Source organism: Staurois parvus, unplaced genomic scaffold (assembly GCF_062004578.1).
Source record: "Staurois parvus isolate SC_StPar_1 unplaced genomic scaffold, SC_StPar_1.0 ptg002564l, whole genome shotgun sequence".
Classification (NCBI taxonomy): Eukaryota; Metazoa; Chordata; class Amphibia; order Anura; family Ranidae; genus Staurois; species Staurois parvus.
Window position 1 is genome coordinate 37501 of NW_028320360.1, and position 27000 is coordinate 64500.

At 43.2% G+C, this 27000-nt stretch overlaps 2 protein-coding genes across 3 annotated transcripts in view; one reads left to right on the plus strand and one right to left on the minus strand.

The window, feature by feature from the left end:
• The first annotated feature begins 1574 nt into the window (after positions 1-1574).
• LOC149430643 (thymocyte nuclear protein 1-like) overlaps positions 1575-27000 on the plus strand; it is a 59407-nt gene continuing 33981 nt past the window's right edge. Inside the window, exon 1 of one of the 2 annotated variants that reach the window (XM_089666152.1) lies at positions 1575-1710. The gene's annotated coding sequence lies outside the window, so the exon portion shown is untranslated. Of the gene's footprint in view, positions 1711-7248; positions 7309-27000 lie in introns of those variants that run through there. The other variant, XM_089666153.1, reaches the window with a different exon arrangement.
• Positions 11944-27000, minus strand: part of LOC149430644 (isobutyryl-CoA dehydrogenase, mitochondrial-like) — a 34762-nt gene continuing 19705 nt past the window's right edge. The window contains exons 7-11 of the mRNA XM_089666149.1: positions 23233-23368; positions 22646-22743; positions 20927-21079; positions 17441-17543; positions 11944-12435 (exon numbers count right to left, since the gene is read on the minus strand). Of these exons, the coding sequence (XP_089522275.1) occupies positions 12383-12435; positions 17441-17543; positions 20927-21079; positions 22646-22743; positions 23233-23368 (543 nt within the window). The 3' untranslated portion in view covers positions 11944-12382. The remainder of the gene's footprint in view (positions 12436-17440; positions 17544-20926; positions 21080-22645; positions 22744-23232; positions 23369-27000) is intronic.

The window sequence follows — 27000 nt, forward strand, 5'->3', positions numbered from 1 at the left end:
GGGCAATAGGGGATCATGGGGCCCCTGTGTCCTTGCCCAAACTCAAAAAAGCCTATGAAAACGGTACCAGGGGCATCTCATGGGGCCCCCTACTGACCCCGGGCCCTCGGGCAGCGCCCGAGTTTCCAAATGGTCAGTCCACCCCTGTGTAGGTGTATATATGGAAACCGCTGCAAACTGTATCCCCAATGAGATTTCCCTTCACTTCCTGTCTTGGTGACACCAGATCAGGAAGTAGGGGAAATCTCAACCGTGACACAGCTGGCAATTATTGCCTTATAACATCTATATTACATTTATTTTTATAAAGAAACAATAGCAAGGCATGCCCCCCACCGAAGAGATTTCCCCACTTCCTGTCTTGGTGACACCAAATCAGGAAGTAGGGGAAATCTCAGCGATGACACAGCTTGCAATTATTGCTTTAGAACATCTATATTATAGGGAAACAAAAGCAAGGTATGCCCCCCTCCCCCCCACAGGAGAGATTCCCCCACTTCCTGTCGTGGTGACACCAAGATAGGAAGTGGGGGAATCTCATTGGGGACACAACTTGCAATTATTGCCCCATAATGTCCATATTATATTTATTATAAGGAAACATTCGCAAACTATATCCCCACTGAGACAGATTGGGGACACAGCCTGCTATTGTTTCATAATAATAAATAAAATATATAATATGGACATTACAAGGCAATAATAGCAGGCTGTGTCCCCAATCAGTCTCAGTGGGGATATAGTTTGCGAATGTTTCCTTATAATAAATATAATATGGACATTATGGGCAAGAATTGCAAGTTGTGTCCCCAATGAGGAGATTCCCCCAATTTCCTGTTTTGGTGTCACCAAGATGGGATGTGAGGGGGAATCTCCCTGTGGGGACACAGCTTCTTATTGTTATATATATATATATATATTATAGACGATATAAGGCAATAGTTTCAAGCTGTGTCCCCGCTGAGGAGATTGCCCGCATATCCTATTTTGGTGTCACCAAGATGGTATATATCAGGGGCGGACTGACAACTCATGGGGCCCCCGGGCAATAGGGGATCATGAGACCCCTGTATCCTCGCCCACACTCAAACCATGCCCAAAAAAGCCTATGAAAAAGGTACCAGGAGCATCTCATGGGCCCCCTACTGACCCCAGGAGTTCCCAAATGGTCAGTCCACCCCTGAATTTTATATATATATATATATATATATATATATATATATATATATATATGTACACACACATTATAAAGAAACTTTTTCATGTCCCCACAGGGAGATTCCCCCCACTTCCTGCCCTGGTGTCACGGGGAAGTGCGGTGAAATCTCAGTGGGGACCCGGTAATAGAAGTATCTTGTGAATAGAAGGAGATAGGAGTCCATAGAAGATCAGTGTGAGCCCCCCGCCCCCCTCTCACCTGAGGATGAGGATGGCCGCCAGCAGCAGCCCGCACAGGGCCAGCAGCCTCCTGCGCCGCTCCCGCCTCATAGCTCCTCCGGCTCCTCTCTGAGCTCAGCAGCTCCGCCACACTTCCTGGTTGCCGGGGCAACGCCAAGCTCTCTCCTCACCAGCGCCGCCGATTGGACGCCCCGGGAAGCTCTACTCGCTGAGATTGGAGGAAATGGGGCAAATGGGCGGAGACGAGCGACTACTTCAGCTGCCGATCATCTGTCCCGAGGGCAGCAGATATAAATAGCGCTCGGTGTGCAGGTCAGTCAGAGGCCGGCTGTGTGCGGGGTGGCGGGGGCGGGCATGGCGGCTGCTGTGTGTAGGAGAGGAGAGATCAGATGGCTGGCTGTGTGTGGAGCCTCCCTCCTTCCATGTGTAATCACAGTGCAGCCTTCCTGCCTCCTCTACGTGCTCCCTGTGGACTCTCCCTCCCTTCTCTGTCATCATATATATATATATATATATGTCATCCTGACACTGAACGGGAGAGAGATGTTATCAGAACTGGAGCAACCAATCAGCTTCCAGCTTCAGCTTGTTCAACTAAGTTTGCAAATGAGAGATGGAAGCTGATTGGCTGCTCCAGATTTGATCCCATAAATGTATTTATTTATTTCAGGTACTTATATAGCATGATTAATTTACGCAGCGCTTTACATATATATTGTACATTCACATCAGTCCCTAACCCTCAAGGGGCGTACAATCTAAGGTCCCTAACTTACATTCATACATATACAGGGCAGACTGACCATTTGGAAACTCTGGCACTGCCCGAGGGCCCGGGGTCAGTAGGGGGCCCCATGAGATGCCCTTGGTACCTTTTTCATAGGCTTTTTTGAGTTTGGGCAAGGACCAGAGGCGGACTGACCATTAGGGAACTCGGGCACTGCCCGAGGGCCCAGGGTCAGTAGGGGGCCCCATGAGATGCCCCTGGTACCTTTCATAGGCTTTTTTGAGTGTGGGCGAGGATATAGGGGCCCCATGATCCCCTATTGCCCAGGGGCCCCATGAGTTGTCAGTCCACCCCTGGCAAGGACACAGGGGCCCCATGATCCCCTATTGCCCAGGGGCCACATGAGTTGTCAGTCTGCCCCTGTACATATACATACTAGGGACAATTTACCCCAGGTTCACACCTATGCGTTTTCACCCAAATCAGTGTATATGATTTAGTTTGTGTGAAAGTTAGAGAGTGCACAAACTATGGTATACATACAGTATATCAGTCCTGATGTACCGACGGTCCATCCTTATTCTTGAGGTTCTAAAACACCAGGACAGTACAAATACCCCCCCAAAATAACCCCTTTTTGGAAAGTAGACAGTCCAAAGTAAGAGTTTTTTGAAGTAATTTTTTTTTGTCACAATTTTTTGGAAAATTAAATATAATTTTGTTATTTTTCCCACAATCTTTTTTTTTTTCTTTTCTTACATACTGTCACCAGAGCAGTACAGAGTCATCATAGGACTGGTGTGGTGGTGATCAGGGATACTGACTGGTGACAGCATGTAAAATAAATAATTTGTTAAACTTTTTTTTTTTTTTACATACTCTTACCAGAGTAGTTCAGTGACACTGTACTACTCTGGGGGGGTGAGCAGTGATTTTTTTTCCCTACACTGTTTTTACTTGTGACAGTGATGATCGTGATGTGAAAAGCATTAGTTTTAACTGTTGTGAATGGTTTTCATTCATGAGAGCTTGCTTAAAGGACGTGTGCTCTCAGCACGTTTCTCTACAAATAGTATGCAAATATACGTCCGATCGCCGTCACGACCCAGCCTCCGAGAGGCCGCATATTTGCATACGCTCGGTGTGAAGGGGTTAAGAATAACAGCATTCTGGCAAGTGTGGATGTAAACTCATTGTACACTAATATCAGACATGATGCTGCATTAGATGCTGTGGTGTGGGCTCTACACAAAAGTACTAATTTGAAGCATAAACAAAAAGATTTCTTAAAACATCTTAGATCTAGCCACGGGTCATCATTTTTTCGAGCATAGAGGTAAATACTATAGGCAAATGAAAGGAGAGTGGCTATGGGAACCAAGTATGCACCCTCAGTAGCCAACCTCTTTATGAGCAAATGGGAACATGAGTCGATATATGGAAATAAGAGATCAGAGTAAAGATATATCGATGATATCTATTATATGGGAAGGATCTCGGGAATCCCTTGTGGAGTGTATTAAAGAAATTGGTAAGAATAGGTATAACATTTCTTTTTACAAAAATTATAATGGGGAGTCCATTAATTTTTTTGGATCTTACTATATCTAGAAAAGATACATTTTTTTTTTGGATACAAATGGAGAAACAGAAAAAGGGCGCACCGACCTAGTGCATTATCGTTTAAAATAATTTATTGAAGAAACGAAAATAGGTATCATACTCACAATGGACATATTAACACAGGCATGTCAAACTGAACAAGATGTATGATCCAAACAACATCTGAGTCCATACGATGGAACCCTGGATGACCAACTGGCTAACGCGTTTCGAGGACACAACTTCTTCCTCAGAGCTGGTTGGCACTAGGTCGGTGCGCCCTTTTTCTGTTTCTCCATTTGTATCCAGTGTATTTGGACCACCCCGGTCTGTTGAGGGCAGCAAGCTGTGCTTATTCCAGAAAATTCCAGAACATTCCTATTGGGTCTACTGAGTCCTTTCCTAGCGCAGGAGTAAAGTGTTTGTTGTGTTACATTTTTTTTTTTTTACCTGTACCCACTTTAACCATTTGCCTACCAGGCATTTACTGTAAACCCCCCTTCCTGTCCAGGCCAATTTTCAGCTTTCAGCACTGTCACACTTTGATAATTGCGCGGTCATGCAACACTGTACCCATATGAAATTTTTATCATTTTTTTCACACAAATAGAGCTTTTGGTGGTATTTAATTGCCACTGGGTGTTTTATTTTTTGCGCTATAAACAAAAAAAGAGCAAACATTTTTTTTAAAAAATGTTTTTCTTTGTTTCTATTATAAAATTTTGCAAACAAGTAATTTTTCTACTTCACTGATGTGCATTAATGAGGCGGCACTGATGAGGTGGAACGGATAGGCAGCACTGATGGGCACTGATAGGCGAAACTGATGAGCTGGCACTGATGCTGCACTGATATGCAACAATGATGGGCAGTCCATCCTCTGACAGTTGCCAGTTATGTGACAGCGTGAGGAAAGTGCAGTCGATAATCGGCAACTGCATTTACCGGTGATCTGCCATGTCATTGGACACAGCTGATCACGTGGTAAAAGGCCACTGTAATTGGCCTGTTACCACATAACATGATCAGCTGTGTCCGTAGGACACAGCGATCATGGAGATTGCCAGGTGTGTGTCCCCCGAAGCATGCGGGAGGGAGCGTTCTGGGAGGACGTCATATGACGCCCTCCCAGAACTGGACAACCACACTGTAGCTGTCATTTGGCTATCGCGCAGTTGGCAAGTGATTAACCACTTCCTGTCCGGACACTTTTACCCCCTTCCTGTCCAGGGCAATTTTCAGCTTTCAGCGCTATCACACTTTGAATGACAATTGCGCGGTCATGCAATACTGTACCCATATGAATTTTTTACCATTTTTTTGAGACAGATAAAGCTTTATTTTGGTGGTATTTATTCACCGCTGGGATTTTTATTTTTTTTACTATGTAAATGAAAAAGTCCAAAAATTTTGAAAAAAAGTGTTTTTTTTAATAAAATTTTGCAAATAAATAATATTTCATCCTAAATCTTGGCCAAAATTTATTCCGTTATTTTTTTAGTAAAAAAAAAAAAATCAAAATTAGTTTATAACCAAACATTATAATTTTTAAACATTTTTTTTTACATTTTTATTTTATTTTTTTTTATATTATTTTTTATTTTTACATACTGTCACCCTAGCAGTATCATGGTGACACTGTACTACTTGTGGGGGGTGATGAAGATTTTTTTTTTTTTTTTTACACTGATTGCTTTTACACCCATATAGGATGTAAAAGTAATCATTTCTCTTTCTCTCTGTCTGCATTCTTGCAGTCATTGAGAAATACTGAGTGAGCTGTGATTGGTCACAGCTTGTCACATGGTACAAGGCTGTTGTGAATAGCCTTGTACCATGTGACCTCTGTGATCATTCACAGATTTCACACGTAGTAAGCAATGATGTCACAAGTGACATCTTGTTTACTACTTTGCATGTGATCACTGATTCGCCAATCAGTGATCACATGACCGGGACCTCGTACAGAGGTCCCGTCCGACGATCGGTGTTTCACTGTGTCCGGAGGACACAGCGGACACCGGATCGCGGTGGTGCGCGCTCCTAGGGAGCGCGCACAGCTAGAAAAGGCGGGTGCCGTTTAGGAACGGCAACCCGACCTTGGACTGCCACCGCCCTGCCGTTTATAAACAGCAGGCGGACAGCAAGAGGTTAAGGATGTGGATAGGAATGGATACATTCCCAAACATAGTTGCCATCATCCTAGATGGCTAAACACGATCCCTAAGAGTCAGTTTATGAGAATCAAACAGAATTGTGATGAGATTAAAGACTGTGAGGAATGAAGACATCTTAATACAGAGATTTGAAGAAAAAGTATATAAAAATAAAGATCTTATAAAAATAAAACATTTGGTATAGAGAATGGATAGAGAAGAATTATTAAAAACTAGAGAAAAGAAAGTAGAAGACTATGGAGTAGCGTTTATCACGGGGTAATCTAAACAATAAGAGCTGATTGAGGAAATGTGTAGGAAACATTTGCCAATCCTTTTGCAAGATGATATCCTCAAAGGAATTTTGCCTAAAACACGAAGATACAAAACCATCCACATTGAGAAATAAACTAGCCAGAAATGTAACAGAACCCCCCCCCCCCACACCAAAAAAGCACCTTTCTAGACCAAACAGGTTTTTTCAGATGTGGAAGGGGTTTAGCTTGTAGGACAGTGGGGAGCAAAATTGAGAAAACTGATAATTTCCAATCTTATACTAAAGGAGAGACCAAAAGGATCAATAAATGTGTTTCACGTGCGAGTACTCAGGTGACTTACCTTTTAGAATGTCCTTGCAAATTGCAATATGTAGGGAGAACTACCAGAAAACTCGCTGTATGTTTGAGACAACATATTAGAAACATCAAAAAGGGTTTTAGACATCATAGCTTGTCTTATCATTTCAGAAATTCTCAATAGGGACCCCACTCTTTTGAAATTCTGTGGGATTGGTAAGGTAGAGCCTTTCTGGCGAGGAGGTGATCTAAAAGAATCAATATCACAGAATGAAACCAGATTAATCCTAAAATTGGACACTCTAGTACCTAAGGGGCTAAATGTAGAAATAGATCTGAATTGTTTCCTTTCTAATTGGTAAAATTAGGTTTCTTTTATTTATATATATTTTTTTAGAATGCTGGTTTGGTTAATTTTCTTGCATTTGAACCCTATGGTTTTTAGGGTTCGATGTGGGAATTACCATAGTTTGCGCCCTGTCCTACTTTGAATATAGTTCCCTTTATTTCATCTGGATTGCGGTTCCGAGGCGATCCTCATTATTTTCATTTAATTTATATTTGAGATGGTTTTAACTGGATAGATTTTTAATATTTTTTTAGTTATATTGGTATTTTAAAGTATCAGATTGTGTGTCACATGATCAGTATAGTTGGGAGTAGGAAGTAGTATTCATAACTAGTAGTCTGAAGCTAGTACACCCAACAGGAAGTGAGTCACTAAGATGGGAGGTGCATTTGTAGGGTATATTTAGCATGCAGGGACTGGAGATTACTGTCTGTGAGGACGCCCTGGAGGGGCGAAGCGCGTTGACACAATTTCCGGTGGTTCTGTGTGACGTCACGTCCGGTGAGTTGAGTGCACGCAAATAGCGACGCTCTGGAGCCTTCTTGATTAGCGCTGTATTACCTTTGGAGGCTATGCAAGAATTATTATCTAAAGGCTCATGTATTTCTGATTTAATGTGAGTGTAATATGAATCGCTGTTTTTATTTTAATAAATAAGCTGTTTTTATTTTAATAAATAAATAATGCCTTTTAAAGAAGCCTACCGCACTATGGTCTACTTTGTGGTTGTCGAGCTTCATCCACAGAGCTGGCTGTACTGAAATCGGGTGCCATATGTGAAGGTCCAGTGGTGATTCATAAGGGGGAGATTGTCCACAGATGAGCAAGTTATGTTACCCCCACTAATAGGGGAGATGCTTTGTTTGACCTATGTCCACATACAGGTCCATGCGAGAAGGGTGAGAGTCCACCTGGAAGTCTATGTTCACTGTGGTGATTCACATGTATTGAAGATTTACAGCACTGGGATTTTGGGTGCAATCACCAACAGGAGGATTTTTCACTTATTTGGATTTTTCTGAAGAATTGCATTTATTTTTATGTTTTATCTTTTGGGACTATCAGTCACATTTTTGTTCATATATTTACATGTATTGATTTATGCTAGCACACTTTCATTTGTTTTAGTCTGTTTTTTATGTTTACATAAATGTTTACATACTAAACAATGGAACAAACTGCTTTCCTCTTGCCCGTGTGGTGAACTATGGATCATACTGCTTTCCTCTTGCCCGCATAGTAAATTATGGAACATACTGCTTTCGTCTCGCCTGCACGGTGAACTATGGAACATACGGCTTTCTTCTTGCCCACATGGTGAACTATGGAACATATTGCTTTCCTCTTGCCAGCATGGTGAACTATGGAACAAACTGCTTTCCTCTTGCCCGCATGGTGAACTATGGAACATACTGCTTTCTTCTTGCCCTCATGGTGAATTAAGGAACATATTGCTTTCTTCTTTCCCGCATGGTAAACTATGGAACATATGGCTTTCCTCTTGCCCGCATGGTGAATTATGGAACATACTGCTTTCCTCTTGCCCGCATGGTGAACTATGGAACATACTGCTTTTTTCTTGTCCGCATGGTGAACTATGGAACATACTGCTTTCTTCTTGCCCGCTTGGTGAACTATGGAACATACTGCTTTCCTCTTGCCCGCACGGTGAACTATGAAACATACTGCTTTCCTCTTGCCCACATGGTGAACTATGGAACATACTGCTTTCTTCTTGCCCGCACGGTGAACTGTGGAACATACTGCTTTCTCTTGCCCGCACGGCGAACTATGGAACATACTGCTTTCCTCTTGCCCGCATGGTGAACTATGGAACATATGGCTTTCCTCTTGCCCGCATGGTGAACTATGGAACATACTGCTTTCCTCTTGCCCGCAAGGTGAACTATGGAACATACTGCTTTCTTCTTGCCCGCATGGTGAACTATGGAACATACTGCTTTCCTCTTGCCCGCATGGTGAACTATGGAACATACTGCTTTCTTCTTGCCCGCATGGTGAACTATGGAACATACGGCTTTCCTCTTGCCCGCATGGTCAACTATGGAACATACTGCTTTTTTCTTGTCCGCATGGTGAACTATGGAACCTACTGCTTTCTTCTTGCCTGCACAGTGAACTATGGAACATACTGCTTTCCTCTTGCCCGCACGGCGAACTATGGAACATACTGCTTTCCTCTTGCCTGCATGGTGAACTATGGAACATACTGCTTTTCTCTTGCCTGCATGGTGAATTATGGAACATACTGCTTTCTTCTTGTCCACATGGTGAATTATGGAACATACTGCTTTCTTCTTGCCCGCACGGTGAACTATGGAACATACTGCTTTCCTCTTGTCCACATGGTGAATTATGGAACATACTGCTTTCTTCTTGCCCACTTGGTGAACTATAGAACATACTGCTTTCTTCTTGCCCTCATGGTGAAGGAACATACTGCTTTCTTCTTGCCCGCATGGTGAACTATGGAACATACTGCTTTCTTCTTGCCTGCATGGTGAACTATGGAACATACTGTTTTCCTCTTGCCCACACGGTGAACTATGGAACATACTGCTTTCCTCTTGTCCGCATGGTGAACTATGGAACATACTGCTTTCTCTTACCGACATGGTGAATTATGGAACACACTGCTTTCCTCTTGCTCGCATGGTGAATTATGGAACATACTGCTTTCTTCTTGCTCGCATGGTCAACTATGGAACATACTGCTTTCTCTTGCCCGCATGGTCAACTATGGAACATACTGCTTTCCTCTTGCCTGCAAGGTGAATTATGGAACATACTGCTTTCCTCTTGCTCGCATGGTGAACTATGGAACATACTGCTTTCCTCTTGCCCACATGGTGAATTATGGAACATACTGCTTTCTTCTTGCCCGCTTGGTGAACTATGGAACATACTGCTTTCTTCTTGCCCTCATGGTGAATTAAGGAACATATTGCTTTCTTCTTTCCCGCATGGTAAACTATGGAACATATGGCTTTCCTCTTGCCCGCATGGTGAATTATGGAACATACTGCTTTCCTCTTGCCCGCATGGTGAACTATGGAACATACTGCTTTTTTCTTGTCCGCATGGTGAACTATGGAACATACTGCTTTCTTCTTGCCCGCTTGGTGAACTATGGAACATACTGCTTTCCTCTTGCCCGCACGGTGAACTATGAAACATACTGCTTTCCTCTTGCCCACATGGTGAACTATGGAACATACTGCTTTCTTCTTGCCCGCACGGTGAACTGTGGAACATACTGCTTTCTCTTGCCCGCACGGCTAACTATGGAACATACTGCTTTCCTCTTGCCTGCATGGTGAACTATGGAACATACTGCTTTTCTCTTGTCCGCATGGTGAATTATGGAACATACTGCTTTCTTCTTGCCCACATGGTCAGCTATGGAACATACGGCTTTCTCTTGCCCGCATGGTCAACTATGGAACATACTGATGAATTGCACCTATACTCCATATACATGGGTCTGGTACTCTATTGAACCCTAGATATCTCTGTGAGCACATCTCACCAGAAATAAGTATTTTTGACTCTTAAGCCCAAAAAGCTAGGAGCCCATCATATCTGGTGAGTGTGGAAGACACAAGGTAGGGTCCACTGAGCACTACATGGCATTATCATCGTTTGTCTTTAAGGAACGGGATATAATATAGATTTTTGGACTTTCCTTAATTTGACACGGAATCTTTATTGGATCACTCAATCAGAGATTATTTAAGATTGTGGACTTCATTATTATTAGATCTTTTTGTGCTGCATTATTCATTACTTTAAGCTGTCATGAATGGAAGCCATTCATGACAGTTTTGCTTACATGTAACCATGTGATCACTATGATTGGTCATAGCGATCACGTGACACCCCAACCACTCACATCCCTCTGACAAAACACAATGATCGCTGTTGGTGGCTAAAGCCTCCGGCAGTAATCACATGCATAAAAATCCAACTATTGACCTGAATACAACCAGCCTGTCCAAAAAATGGATCGAATCTTGGCTGGTTCAGCAGGGACCAATCCATCTATAGCCAGCTTAGGTAGGAAGCTCATGTGACAGAGTGACAACGTAGGAGCACAACTGGGAGACAGGGACAGAGCACTGTCACCCTATAACAGGAAAAGGCCAATCAAGGGTCTTTACGGTAAAATCAATAGAGATTATTTCAACCACTTCAACCCCCTTTTACCCCCTTCCTGTCCAGGCCAATTTTCAGCTTTCAGCGCTATCACACTTTGAATGACAATTGCGCAGTCATGCAACACTGTACCCATATAATTTTTTTAGTATTTTTTTGAAAAAGTCCAAAAATTTTGCAAATAAATAATCTTCTTCATAAATCTTGGCCAAAATTTATTCAGTTATCTTTTTAGTTAAAAAAATAATAACCCAAATTAGTTTATAACCAAAAATTATAATTTTTCTAAAACAATTTTTAATTTTATTTTTTATATTATGATTTATGGGTTTGTTTTTTTTACATACTGTCACCCTAGCAGTACAGTGTCACCATAGTGACACTGTACTACTTGTGGGGGGTTATGAAGATTTTTTTTTTTTTACACTGATTGCTTTTACACCCAAAAGGGCTGTAAAAGCAATCATCTCTCCTTCTCTCTGGCTGCATTCTTGCAGCCATTGAGAAATACTGTGTGAGCTGTGATTGGTCACAGCTTGTCACATGGTACAAGGCTGTTGTGAATAGCCTTGTACCATGTGACCTCTGTGATCATTCACAGATTTCACATGTAGTAAGCAGAAGTGACATCTTGCTTTCTACTCTTCATGTGATCACTGATTGGCCAATCAGTGATCACATGAATCGGGACCTCACACAGAGCTCCAGTACAACGATTGGTGTTCCACGGTGTCTGGAGGACACAGCGGGCACTGGACCGCAGTGCTGCACGCTCCCAGGGAGTGCGCACAAGCAGGGGGTGGGGAGGCAGTTTATAAACAGCCACCCGACCCTGGACTGCGCCTGTCCGGCCATTTATATACATGGGCCGGATGGGAAGTGGTTAATGATGCTAAAATTTTTAGGAGGTTTCAGTGAGTGGGTTTGTATCTGCTTGAGATATTCAAGAAAATGTTCCAATCCAATCTGTTAAAATATATATTAAATACTAGACCTTCCGTGTTTTGATCAGACAGGAAGGCAGCAATGAATAAAACATTCCAGTCCGTTTAAAAACAAAAAAAGAATATAACATGAATATGACGCTGAAGACGGCTGTTTCATCAGTCCAACCAACATTCAGTTTAGGAGACCTCCTTGATGCACTGTGTGCCTCGTGCCTCGGTGATCTCTATGTCATACAGGAGCCACAAAACCACTTCAAAACGAACAACGACTACACCTCAAAACAGAGACGATCAGAGTCCAACACCCATAGAAAAGCACCCAGATCCCAGGCCTGCTCATCATGTATGGAGGGGGTTTGGTGATGATTTTGCCTGATCCCCTGAGGCAGAGTCCCTGTGATGTCAGGAACCGTACGATGGAGATAAGTCCTCATTAATTCGATGTCCCCGTCTCATCCCTGCAAAAGGTTCCTGGCCACAATCATCCTCATCACCTCATTGGTCCCTGTTAGGACAAAGGAGATGAAATATTAACATGGAACTTCAAGGACTGAAATGGACTTTCATTTTCAGAAATAAACCCGTAAATTAAGACCGGGCCAATTCTGCAACTTTTTGTTTACATTTTCAAAATCTGTATTTTTTGTTACAAAATACTTAGAACCCCCAAACATGATATATTTTTTTAACAGAGGTCCTAGAGAATAAAATGGTGGGTGTTGCAATTTTTTATGTCACATAATATTTGCACAGTAGTTTTTCAAATACACATTTTTTTGGGGGAAAAAATATACTTTAATGAATTTTAATGCACAAAAATACAACATAATACCCAACTGTTTGGTAAAAAAATAAAAGATGATACGCTGAGTAAATAGATACCTATCATGTCACGCTTTAACATTGCACACGCTTGTGGAATGCCACTTAAAGTGGTTGTTCTAGGCATGAAGGTAAAAAACCTTCTGTGTGCAGCAGTGCCCCCAGCCCCCTCAATACCTACCTGAACCCCAGCGATATGCACGACAGCCTCGGCTGTCACGGGTCTTCTTCGTCATTGACAGCAAGTGGAAGCCATTGGCTGCTGCTGTCAATCACAGCTAGTCAGCCAATGAGGAAAGAGAGGGGGCGAGTCAAGCCGCGGCTCCGTGTGTGAATGGACACACGGAGCAGCGGGTGCCCCCATAGCAAACTGCTTGCTCTGGGGGTACACCTGACAGGAGGGAGGGTAAAAATGCAGCTCAACCATATGGTTTCACCGCCCCATCCGAAAATGTAAACAAGTCCTATGTGTGTTGAACTGCTCATTTGTAGTCTTAGATTATGAGATTTTCTTTTCTTCCACCACGGTTAGAAGAAAAGATAATCGCTTGATTCCACCATCAACACAGTCAGTGTTGATTGGAGAATCCCTCCCACAGCGCTATTGTGTTCTGCTGGCAGGCAACCTTACCGTCTGACAGAACAAAATGATTGCCCCCAGCCCTCTCAATACATACAGTCAGGTCCATAAATATTGGGACATTGACACAATTCTAACATTTTTGGCTCTATACACCACCACAATTGATTTGAAATGAAATGAACAAGATGTGCTTTAACTGCAAACTGTCAGCTTTAATTTGAGGGTATTTGCATCCAAATCAGGTGAACGGTGTAGGAATTATAACAGTTTGCATATGTGCCTCCCACTTGTTAAGGGGCCAAAAGTAATGGGAAAGAATAATAATCATAAATCAAACTTTCACTTTTTAATACTTGGTTGCAAATCCTTTGCAGTCAATTACAGCCTGAAGTCTGGAACGCATAGACATCACCAGACGCTGGGTTTCATCCCTGGTGATGCTCTGCCAGGCCTCTACTGCAACGGTCTTCAGTTCCTGCTTGTTCTTGGGGCATTTTCCCTTCAGTTTTCTCTTCAGCAAGTGAAATGAATGCTCAGTCGGATTCAGGTCAGGTGATTGACTTGGCCATTGCATAACATTCCACTTCTTTCCCTTAAAAAACTCTTCGGTTGCTTTTGCAGTCTGCTTTGGGTCATTGTCCATCTGCACTGTGAAGCGTCCAATGAGTTCTGAAGCATTTTGCTGAATATGAGCAGATAATATTCCTGAAACACTTCAGAATTCATCCTGCTGCTTTTGTCAGCAGTCACATCATCAATAAATACAAGAGAACCAGTTCCATTGGCAGCCATACATGCCCACGCCATGACACTACCACCACCATGCTTCACTGATGAGGTGGTATGCTTAGGATCATGAGCAGTTCCTTTCCTTCTCCATACTCTTCTCTTCCCATCACTCTGGTACAAGTTGATCTCGGTCTCATCTGTCCATAGGATGTTGTTCCAGAACTGTGAAGGATTTTTTAGATGTCGTTTGGCAAACTTTAATCTGGCCTTCCTGTTTTTGAGGCTCACCAATGGTTTCCATCTTGTGGTGAACCCTCTGTATTCACTCTGGTGAAGTCTTCTCTTGATTGTTGACTTTGACACACATACACCTACCTCCTGGAGAGTGTTCTTGATCTGACCAACTGTTGTGAAGGGTGTTTTCTTCACCAGGGAAAGAATTCTTCGGTCATCCACCACAGTTGTTTTCCGTGGTCTTCCGGGTCTTTTGGTGTTGCTGAGCTCACCAGTGCGTTACTTCTTTTTAAGAATGTTCCAAACAGTTGTTTTGGCCACGCCTAATGTTTTTGCTATCTCTCTGATGGGTTTGTTTTGTTTTTTCAGCCTAATGATGGCTTGCTTCACTGATAGTGACAGCTCTTTGGATCTCATCTTGAGAGTTGACAGCAACAGATTCCAAATGCAAATAGCACACTTGAAATGAACTCTGGACCTTTTAGTTGCTCATTGTAATTGGGATAATGAGGGAATAACACACAACTGGCCATGGAACAGCTGAGAAGCCAACTGTCCCATTACTTTTGGTTCCTTAACAAGTGGGAGGCACATATGCAAACTGTTGTAATTCCTACACCATTCACCAGATTTGGATGTAAATACCCTCAAATTAAAGCTGACAGTCTGCAGTTAAAGCACATCTTGTTCTTTTCATTTCAAATCCATTGTGGTGGTGTATAGAGCCAAAAATGTTAGAATTGTGCCAATGTCCCAATATTTATGGACCTGACTGTACCTGAGCCCCAGAGACGGCAAGTGGAAGCCATTGGCTCCTGCTGCTATCAATCACAGCTAGTCAGCCAATGAGGAAAGAGAGGGGGCAAATCAAGCCTCGGCTCCTTGTGTGAATGGACACACAGAGCAGCGGGTGCCCCCATAGCAAACTGCTTGCTGTGGGGGTACACCTGACAGGAGGGAGGGGCCAGGACAGCCTGCAGGGGACCCAGAAAGAGGAGGATCCAGGCTGCTCTGTGTAAAACCACTGCACATAGCAGGTAAGTATAGACATGTTTGTTATTTTCCAAAAACAAAAAAGAAAAATTAACCTTTAGAATCGCTTTAAAAATCTCCATAGGCTTTAAAAGCCTTTACAGGTTACCAGTTTATTTTTACACTGTCCCTTTAAATTGTTTTTATTGTTCTCTCAAGGAATGTAAACATCCCTTGTGATAGTAATAGGCAGTGACAGGTCCTCTTCACTGAGACATCTGGGGTCTGTTAGACCCCAGATCTCTCCTCTGCCATTGAAACCTTTGGATCAAACTAGGATCCATTCGAGCCAAAGCTTTCCCTTGCCAGTAATGGTCGATAAACAAAAGGCCAAAACCGGAAGTGACAAAATACTTGTCGCTTCTGGTTTTGAATACTATAGAGATGCTCAAGGATGCTCTGGTCCCCAATCAGCTCTATGGTAAACCCGCGGAACCCCTAGCTTCAGTCCGGCCTCAATGATGGAATGGTAGAGCCTGGAGAGGCACCAGAGGGCAGCCGGAGGATGTACTTCAGTACAACGAGTACAGTATTTGTAGCTGATGACTTTTATTTATTTCTTTTTTTCAGGTGGAACTCTGCTTTCATGTATGGCCAGCCTTTCAGATTGCTAAAAAGAAAAGGCATGTCACTGACACTGCCAAGTGATAATGGCCCCGGAACTATGCTGGCACGTTCAGATAGGAGGTCAGTCTGCTACTGCTTAACCTCCCTTCCGGTGTGATTATGTCAGTATTTCTGTGCTCAAAGCGGTACATTTTTTTGCATGGAAATATGTCGTTTTTTTATTGTAGGCCTGTAATTCTTAGGAATAACTCACTGAAATCTGTCCGAACAAAAGTCTAGTAAACATCCCGGGTATGATAAAATTTGAAACACGAAATCATAAATTATAATTTAATAAATAATCATAAAAAATAATAATATAATAATAATAAATTTAATTCAATAATATGATCAAACCAAAAACACTGAAATTTGAAATATAGCGCCAAGTTCACACATCACTGAGCAAAGTCGCAAAATCGTTTTCAGTGTCTGATGACGAATTTCACCCACGAATCATTATCACTCAATTCTGCAAGTGGCTCTGATTTACTATCGCTGTTCTCTAGCTGGTCTAAAACCGCTTTTGACCTAAAGGGACGCTTTTTGGACGCCATGGATGTTTCTCAGTTTCCAGGCAGAAAGAACAGTAAAAATGCAGGCAGGGGACAGGACAAAGCACTCGGGACAAAATGTATGTGAAATGGTTTGATACAGGAATGTTATACTATGTGATTTTAGTGTATTTAGTGAATTTCACTTTTTTAAATTCCCGCTGGTTCTATCCTCCGTACGTCCTGACTAGGGGCGGACTGACGACTCATGGGGCCGCCGGGCAATAGGGGATCATGGGGCCCCTGTGTCCTTGCCCAAACTCAAAAAAGCCTATGAAAAAGGTACCAGGGGCATCTCATGGGGCCCCCTACTGACCCCGGGCCCTCGGGCAGTGCCCGAGTTTCCAAATGGTCAGTCCGCCTCTGGTCCTGATGCTCGCGGGGAACAGAACCCGGAAGACGGATGCCGGCATCGGCCAAAGGAGATGGCCGAGGATGCTGCAGGGGGGACATCGCGGGAGCGCAGGACAAGGTAAGTGAAAGAGGGAATCCCAGAGCAACGCTGCAGGGTAATCCCAAGTGTAACTCGGGGGTTACTGCTTCTGGTACTGAAAGTTAACCCGGAGCTACACTCGAAAATACCGCCAGGGGGGTTAAGGAACCCTTACAGAACCCTGGCTGAAAATGAATGTTCTACACGATCACAGACTCCGTTCAGATCTGTGCGACCTGCATTCTATTCATTTCAGTGGGCTGCCCTACTTGCAGAAACACGGAGAAACATGTCCCTGACCCTTTATAATTGCACCACACCGAGTAGCAGCATCATGCGGTTTGGCACACACGAAAATGCAGCACGTCTGGTGATGGCTGGGGGTGCTATTAAGAATTAAAGAGCAACGCGTTTGCCTGCGGGCCAAGAACTAGCCCAAGTTTGCACGCGTTCCCAACCCGCAGTGCTGTGAACCTAGCCTTACAAAAAGTTACAGCGTACCGCAACAAAAACTTACCTTCGAGGATCTGATGAACACGGATGTCACGGACGTACTGCTGAACAGCGTAATCTTTCAAGTACCCGTATCCTCCATGCATCTGGAGCGCCTGGTTACAAACCTGCAACAACCATGGAATGAGGAGGCTGAGAATAGGCAATTATTTATTATTAAATACAGTGAAGGAAATAAATATTTGATCCCCGGCTGATTTTGATAGTTTGCCCACTCACAAAGAAATGATCAGTCTAAAAATTGAATGTTCGTTGTATTGTAACACTGAGACAGAATAGCAACAAAAAATTCAGCAGAAATGCATGTCTAACAAATGATGACTGATTTGCATGTTCATGAGGGAAATAAGTATTCGATCCCCTATCATTCAGCAGGATTTCTGGCTACCAGGTGTCTTTCATACAGGTAACAAGCTGAGATTAGAAGCAGTCTCTTAAAGGGAGTGCTGCTAATCTCATTTTGTTACCTGTATAAAAGACACCTGTCCACAGGAGCAATCAAACCATCAGATTCCAAACTCTCCACCATGGCAAAGACCAAAGAGCTGTCCAAGCATGTCAGGGACAAGATTGTAGACCTACACAAGGCTGGACTGGGCTACCAAATTATCGCCAAGCAGCTTGATGAGAAGGTGACAACAGTTGGTGCAATCATTCGCAAATGGAAGAAACACAAAACAGCCGTCAGTCTCCCTAGATCAAATACTTATTTCCTTCACTGTAGGTGTACAATTCCTACAGCTTGCTCTACACCTCATATCTAGAACTCTAAATCCATTGTTTTTTAAATTTTTGGAGTAAGAAATGGTTAAAACGCCTAGGAAAATTTTCTTTTACTTCCCTTCTCAGACATAACAGGAAGCAAAAGGATATCTTTTCGATGTAAAGGGAAATCCTTTCTTTTGCCTACATTCCTGTCTTATAGTCTGCTAAAGCACTATGTGGTTGATTTACTAAAACTGGAGCAGGCAAAATCTGGTGCAGCTGTGCATGGGAGCCAATCAGCTTCTAACTTCAGCTTGTTCAATTAAGCTTTGGCAATAATGCAGGCCATAGATGGGAAGAAAACCAGCCGATTTTTCTTTAAAAAAACGAAAAAGCGGTCGTTCAAGTGGCCGACGTTACCAGGAACGGTAAAAAAAAAAAATCGACCGATTTTTATCCCGTCTACAGCCGGCAAAAAGTGTCCCTGCAGAGAGCTCTGCTATTTCTTTGACAGTTCTTTGACATTTATAGCGGTTGCAACAATGTATCTATTTGTATCCATTTAGGATACAGATGTTTTTATTCGGAAACAAATAGATACATTGTTGCAACCGCTATAAATATCAAGGAACGGTCAAAGAAATAGCGGAGCTCTCTGCAGGGACACTTTTTGCCGAAGTGGAATAATTCCTCTTCTTCTTCTCCCATAACTGCCGCGAAAATCGGCCGATTTTTTTCCAACTTTACCGATAAAAAAAATCTGCCAAAATACCGAAAAACGGCCGAACAATTAGCCCACTAACGATCCGAAAATCGGCCGATTTTATTTTCGGCTGAAAAATCGGCCGATTTTCGACCCATCTATGGCCTGCATAAGGCTAGGTTCACATATGTGCCGGTGGTGCCGCTGCAGATCCGCACAAAAATCCGTGCAGCCGCACCACCCACACAGGAGAATGCGAACCCGCAGGCGGGTGCCATTAATTCTAATGGCACGCCGCCCGTACTGGAAATCGCAACCGTACTGGGAACCGAGGTTCCTGTCCGCGCTGCATTTTCAGAAGAAGTGCAGGGACTTCTTCCCTGTGTGTCCCGGGGCACGGGAGTCCATTTAAATGAATGGGCTCTCGTACCCACGCAAAACGTGGACCACAGGAACGCGGATATGTGAACCAGGGGTTAGTCCTCATGCACACTGGATGTTTTTACAGCGGCTGTTTTTTGGCTTTTGACATTTTTTTCCATAGCCAGTAAACCCCCCAGCATGATATCCTGTCCATACACACATAGACTGAAATCAACATTTTTTGGTTGGAAAAAAAAACCCAGGACTAGTGGATTTCTAGAGGAGTTTTTTAGCTGTAAAAACGCTCCAACACTGAAAAACACGGTAAAACGCCGCAAACCGGCGTTTTTTAAAATTTTTTTGACCAAAAAAAAAAATGTTTTTTTGGTAAAAAAAAAAAAAAGTTAAAAAATGCAAACGCGGAAAAACACAGGAAAACGCCACTAATCGTTGCAAAATGCCACTAAACGCTAATGCAAAAACGTTAAACAAAGCTGAACATTACCAGCGTTATCAAAACGCCCCGTGTGCATGAAGCCTAAGTCCCAATGCACGCGGGACGTTTTTACAGAGGCTGTTTTTGGCTTTTGGCATTTTTTTCTACAGCCAGTAAACTCCCCAGCATGTTATCCTATGTGCCCATGCACACATAGACTGGAATCAAGTCTAAAAAGTTTTTGGCAAGGATGTTTTTTGGCTGGGAAAAACCCACAGAATTATTAGGTTTTAGAGGAGTTTTTTAACTGTTAGAAACGATCTAATGCTGAAAAATGCGGTAAAACGCGATAAACTGCCGTTTTTGGACTTTTTTTTGAGCAAAAACATATTTTTCTTCTGGTAAAAAAAAAACAAAACCTAAAAAATGCGAAAAAAAAAAAATTGGCAAAACGCCACTAAATGCTAATGCAAAAATGCTAAAAAACTCATGTTTTTAACGTGACTTTACACAGCTAACGTTACCAGCGTTATTAAAACGCCCCGTGTGCATGGAGCCCAAAACTGAAGCGGACTGGTTTCTCTGCAAAGCTGCACCAGACTTTGTTCTCTCCGGTTTTAGTAAATCAACCCCTATGTATCATAAGCACATGCCATCATTTACAAAAAAAATAATTGTTTTCACCTTTTTTAATCCTTTGTTGCATTTCAGGGCTGCTGATCTCCTGCAGCCTCTTTGCAGTCATTTTCTGTATATATGCACTTCAGTGATGGCTGCCTGGCATTGGTCAGGGCGTGTTTGCTAATGGTGGCCACAGTGGACCATGCCTGTGCTGTGTGAACTGAGACAGCAACTTGTAGCCTCCATTCACTGCCCGAGTGACCATGCTGGAGCACAAGTAGGAGATGGGGCAGTGCATGGTTACCCTCTAACAGGAAGTGTCTGAAGAACTTACAAGATCATCAGCTATAGCTGCCAGCAGTGATCATTGTAATCTGCCGGTGGGGAAGGCTTCCCGCGCAACCTATCAGCAGGACACAACAGCGCTATCGGAGAGATTGCCCCATCAAAACTGACTGTGTTGATGGGGGAATTCAGCAATTTTCTTTCCTGCAACCTGTAGTTGCAGAAAATAAATTGCACAATGCATAGCTGGCCTTAGCTCTGTGTGATCTCAGATAAGGGCCTAAATGTCATACAGCCCTCAGGCTGTGAGTGGAAAGAACAGAATCCATCCATAGACAGGCTCATCTAACGGAGAGACACTAGATTCTCAGACCCACCTTAAAGCACTCATCTGTGGCATACAGCTTTGCCATAGCGCAGAGAGTCGCCGCATCGCCATGTCCCTCTTGGAGCGCCTGGGCCGCGTGTCGCACTATAAGTCGTGCCGTCACCAGCTGTGTCGCCATCTCTGCCAGTCGGAACTGAAGATACTGTGGACAATACAAGAAAATGCTTTAACAAGGTGACAACGCTGTTCATTCTGCTGTGAAATTACAAAGTGCCGTTGTCATCCTGTGAAATTGCTTTAATTTGTCTGCCACTTACTTAACCTTTTAGTAACTCAAGCAGAGTTTTTCTTTTTGAAATTTAGATACCCAGGCCAAGCTTAGCAGCGTTGGTATGTAGGCCCATATGGAAGAAAATTATATTTGAAATATAATTTAAAAATATTCTTCATAAACATATTGCCATATATTTGAAATGCTACAATTTTGGCCATATTCAATATATTTCAATAAATATATTGTTATACAGTATTTATATAGCGCCAATAGTTTGCTCAGTGTTGTACATTACAATGGGAGACAATACATGAGACAGTACAATAACAATACAATGCGATACACGAGGGGTTCGAGGGCCCTGCTCCTTGGAGCTTACAATCTAGGAGGGAGGGGATATTGGTACGGGAGGAAAAGCTGTGGGGAATGGAGTGGTAGGAAGAGTGGAGATCGGCAATTAGCTGAGGGCGGGGTAGGCTTCCCTGAAGAGGAGGGTCAGGGATCCTACAGCCTCATAGGGGAGAATGAAAGCTCCTCCTACAAGCTTTAACCAGTGCTCTGCTGGACACTGATAGAAGCCACAAAACTGCTATATACTGCTGATGAGAAAAGGTAATTAGCAGTTTATATTTACTACAATAATTGCATTTCCATATTGTGTGTACTGTGGGAGAGCGGATATAGTGAATGCAGGGTCCTGAGGGACCAGATATAGTGAATGCAGGGTCCGAGGTTTAGTAACACTTTAAGCAGCCCATAGAGTATACGATTTTCTTTCATTCCACCAGAGATGGAAGGTAAGAAAATCTCTCGACTGTACACAATGCTTACTGCTAGCAGTTAGAGCTGCTGGCAGTGACCGCATGTGAAAGACCCTACAGGTTGGTTGTACCCAAGTCAATCCATGGACTGACTTGAGCACAAATAGCCTGTCCATAGATGAATCGAATCTCGGGTGGTCTCAGCTAAACCAACAGAGATTTGATCCATCTATGGCTGGCTTTAGGGTGGACCTTTCAGTTGAATATGTCCATAGCAGGGGCGGACTGACCATTTGGAAACTCGGGCACTGCCTGAGGGCCCAGGGTCAGTAGGGGGCCCCATGAGATGCCCCTGGTACCTTTTTCATAGGCTTTTTTGAGTTTGAGCAAGAACACAGGGGCCCCATGAGTTGTTAGTCCGCCTCTGGTCCATAGCCACCAAAGTTCTCTTTTCCTAGAGCTGGGACCTCTTTGGTTGCTATAGGCAGTGCAGACACCAACTCCTCCACGTATCTACAACAATGTGGCTACAGTTCTATTTAGGTACAATATAAAAGCAAAACCCTGATTTGCTTTTTTGTCACTTACTGCTGAAATGTTAATGATGGTTTTCCTCCATACTGACCTCGTCTTTCCAGTTTTGATGGGGCCAGCATATAGGAAGGCAATCATTAACAGGTCAGCAGCCTATATATATTTATATACATACATATGTAAGGAACAATGGATTCACCTGGTAATTAGCCAAAGGCTCCCCAAACTGCTTTCTCACAGCCATGTGATCGCGGGTGAGCAGGACGGAGGCGTGGGCGGCCCCAAGAGAACAGGAGGCTGCAAAGCAAACATACAAAGTTCAAACCATGATGGTGTGCACGCAACAAACTGATCATCCAAAACTGGTAATTTAGAGAAACAACCCCATAGAATAAATATCATGTGGTGCTTAAACTTGAACAGTGCCCTGTATTGTTCAGCCATTAAAGTGATATTAAACCCAAAACCAAAAATGTAATATATTGCAGTTTACCAATCTTTAAAAGTAGTGGCTGCATTAGCTCTCTCTTTTTAGCCACTTTCCCCTCTCTTTTCATCTGGTGATCTGGCCAGTAACATACCTCCTGTATTAGAGTGCCCCCCCCCCCCCATTCTGGATGAAGGAGCACAGGCGTAAAGGTTTTTTTACTTAAATAAAAACTGATCATTGTAAGCACCCCTGTCAGTGGTAAATTGTTTGTCTCATCCCTAAACTAATAACTCTGGAAAATTGGTCTGAATATAGGGGTTTGTACAATCAGACGTTAACATGTGTGGCCAGTTTACCAATGTTTATCCTTCCTCCGTTCAGCCCCCTCATTGCGATCCCGAAGCCCTGTCCTTCCTGTCCCAGCCGATTTGTTACAGGGACCGCGCAGTCCTCAAATATCACTGCTCGCGTTGGCTGAGAGTTCCATCCCACCTGAGGATGTCAGAAATTGTGAAGGAAGAAATAAATATGAAAAAAATCAGGAATAATTATTTATAACAAAGCTGAATAAATTACAGGTTTGATTTACCTCTTGAAAAAAAATTAACAAATGCACCAACAATGAAAAATAAAATAAAATAAAAAAATTTGCTTATAGTAAAGTAATTCTAAAGATAAATAAAAAAAAAATAATAAACATCTTATACTTACCTTTTCTGCGCAGTGGTTTTGCACAAAACAGCCCCGATCTTCCTCTTCTAGGGTCCCCTGTGTGCGCTCTTGGCGTTTCCCCCCTGCCGAGTGCCCCATAGCAAGATAAATTAATAAAAAATAATAAACATCTTATACTTACCTTCTCTGTGCAATGGCTTTGCATAAAGCAGCCCCGATCCTCCTTTTCTAGGGTCTCCTGTGAGCGCTCTTGGCACCTCCCCCCTGCCGAGTGCCCCTATAGCAAGCCGCTTGCTATGGGGACACTCATGCGTGTTCACCCACAAGCCAGCTCTGTGTGTCCATTGACACACACAGCGCAGCTCAGCCCCACCCCCTGCTTCCTCCTCCTTGGCTGTGATTGACAGCCAATGGCTTCAGCTGCTGTGTCTGAGCCTATGAGGAGGGAGAGTGAATAGAGAGAACTGATGCTCTCATGCACAGCGCTGGATCGGGCTCAGGTAAGTATAAGAGGGGCCTGGGAGGGAGAGCTGAATGCAGAAGATTTTGTTTACTTAATGCGGAGTATGCATTAATGTGAAAAACCTTAAACCCTTACGCACCACTTTAAATTTTTGCATTCTCACCTGCAGAGCATTACAACTGCGTTCAGTGGGCCACAGGTGCAATGCACAGGGTTACCCCCTAGCCCCAGGTCCACATGGAGATATGGATTTTCTGATATGGGGCTAGAGAAAGTTGTGAATGGACTAAAACTTGTGAGGTCAGCACCTGCTTATGGTGTTCTCTGGTGAGTCCCTCTGCTGTGGTGGCAGCTGGGGCTTATATTTTCTCATTCGCTGATCCCCATCAATGGCTGGCACTCAGTGCCCTTGATTCAGGTAAAAATGGGTGGTTTAGTTTTACTGTGGTGTATGCGACCATACTTCATGTTACAAGAGTACAATCAAAACGCACACGTTCCTGCGTTAAAAATGGCTGTGTGTATAAGTGGGTGCTGCAGCGACCGTCGGCTGGAACCGAACAGAATCAGGAAGGGAGAATGTCACCAGCACACCGAGGATCACCAATATGGGTCTAGAAGTTTTAATGAACGATCACATAGTTACAGCTGTAAATATGTGATCGTTCATTAAAACTTTTGGACCCATATTGGTGATCCTCGGTGTGCTGGTGACATTCTACCGTATGTTGCACCCGAAATATGGGTATAACCCCAAACATGATCTAAAAAAGTAGACTGCACCTTTACTCATGTTTCATATACTTTAAAGCAGGGTTCCACTGATTTTCCTGGCATCACAATTCCCACACGCAGTACAGTCTGTAATAGCAATTAATTTTTATTATTAGTTCTAAATACCATATATATACAGTTGCAAGAAAAAGTATGTGAACCCCTTGGGATTACGTGGAGTTTTGCATGAATTGGGCATAAAATGTGCTCTGAACATCATCTAAGTCACAACAATAGAAGAACACAGTCTGCTGAACATAATACTACACAAACATTAGATGTTGCCATGGTTTAAATGCACATAACATGTAAACATTCACAGTGCAGGGAGGAAAAAGTATGTGAACCTTTGGACTTAATAACTGGTTGACCCTCCTTTGGCAGCAATAACCCCAACCAAACGTTTCCTGTAGTTGCAGATCAGACCTGCACAATGATCTGGAGTAATTTTGGACCACTCCTCTTCACAAAACTGTTTCAGTGTAGCAATATTCTTGGGATGTCTGGTGTGAATTGCTCTCTTAAGGTCATGCCACAGCATTTCAATCGGGTTGAGGTCAGGACTCTGACTGGGCCACTCCAGAAGGTGTATTCTGTGCTGTTGCAGCCATTGTTTTGTTGAATTACTTGTATGCTTTGGGTTATTGTCCTGTTGCATCACCCATCCTCTGCGGAGCTTCAGTTGGCGGACAGATGGTCGTACATTTTCCTGCAAAATGTCTTGATAAACTCTGGAATACATTTTCCCATCAATGACAACAATCTGTCCAGGCCCTGAGGCAGCAAAGCAGCCCCAAACCATGATGCTCCCTCCGCCATGTTTTACAGTGGGGATGAGGTTTTGATGTTGGTGTGCTGTGCCTTTTTTTCTCCACACATAGTGTTGTGTGTTCTTCCCAAACAACTCAATCTTGGTTTCATCTGTCCACAGTATATTTTGCCAGTAGTGCTGTGGAACATCCAGGTGCTCTTTTGCAAACTTCAAACGTGCTGCCATATTCTTTTTGGACAGCAATGGCTTCCTCCGTGGTATCCTCCCATGTACTCCATTCTTGTTTAATGTTTTCCTTATTGTAGATGTGTCAACAAAAATGTTAGCATGTGCCAGAGATTTCTGTAGGTCTTTAGCTGACACTCTGGGATTCTTCTTTACCTCATGCAGCATTCTGCGCTGTGCTCTTGCAGTCATTTTTACAGGACGACCATGCCTAGGGAGAGTACCAACAGTGCTAAACCTTCTCCATTTGTAGACAGTCTGTCTTACCATGTACACATGAACATCAAGGCTTTTGGAGATACTTTTGTAACCCTTTCCAGCTTCATGCAAGTCAACAATTCTTGATCGTAGGTCTTCTGAGAGCTCTTTTCTGCGAGGCATGGTTCACATCAGACAGTGCTTCTTGAAACCAGTAAACCCAAAACAGGTGTGTGTTTTTAAGGGCAGGACAGCTGTCAGCAACACATCCAATATCATCACACTGATTGGAGTCAAGGTTGGCTCACTCCTGGCTCCAATTAGCTCTGGGAGAAGTCATTAAGCTAGGGCCTCACATACTTTTTCCTCCCTGCACTGTGAATGTTTACATGCTATGTGCAATTAAACCATGGCAACATCTAATGTTTGTGTAGTATTATGTTCAGCAGACTGTGTTCTTCTATTGTTGTGACTTAGATGACGTTCAGAGCACATTTTATGCCCAATTCATGCAAAACGCCACATAATCCCAAGGGGTTCACATACTTTTTCTTGCAACTGTATGTGGGCGGCACTTCCTGTCCTGGACACCTAGGTGATTTCGTCATTAGGCGATCCCCTGGGACTCCTGGAATATCTGCATCATCTATCCCAGGAGTCTACGGGACGCCTAATAGTGAAACTGATTGACAGTGTTGATTGACAGGTTGCCATAACAATGGGGAGGGAACTTACACCGATGCCGACATTTCTATGGCAGCCTGTAATCAACAAGGTGCTCCGTGCAGTGTTATCACTATGCAGGCACAAAAATCGGGAGGTGCATGTTGGGTAGCCAGCTGCACGGATCCAGGAAACAAATAGGAGGGGGCTTCAGATGCCCACAGCAGCAATGGCTGCAGTCTGCCTTCTGGATTATTATGAGCAATTATTGATTTAAAAGCAACAAACTGCTGACAGTAATAACGATATCCTAGTTATATTATTCAAGCAGAATGAATCACGGGGTGCTTTTGTGAA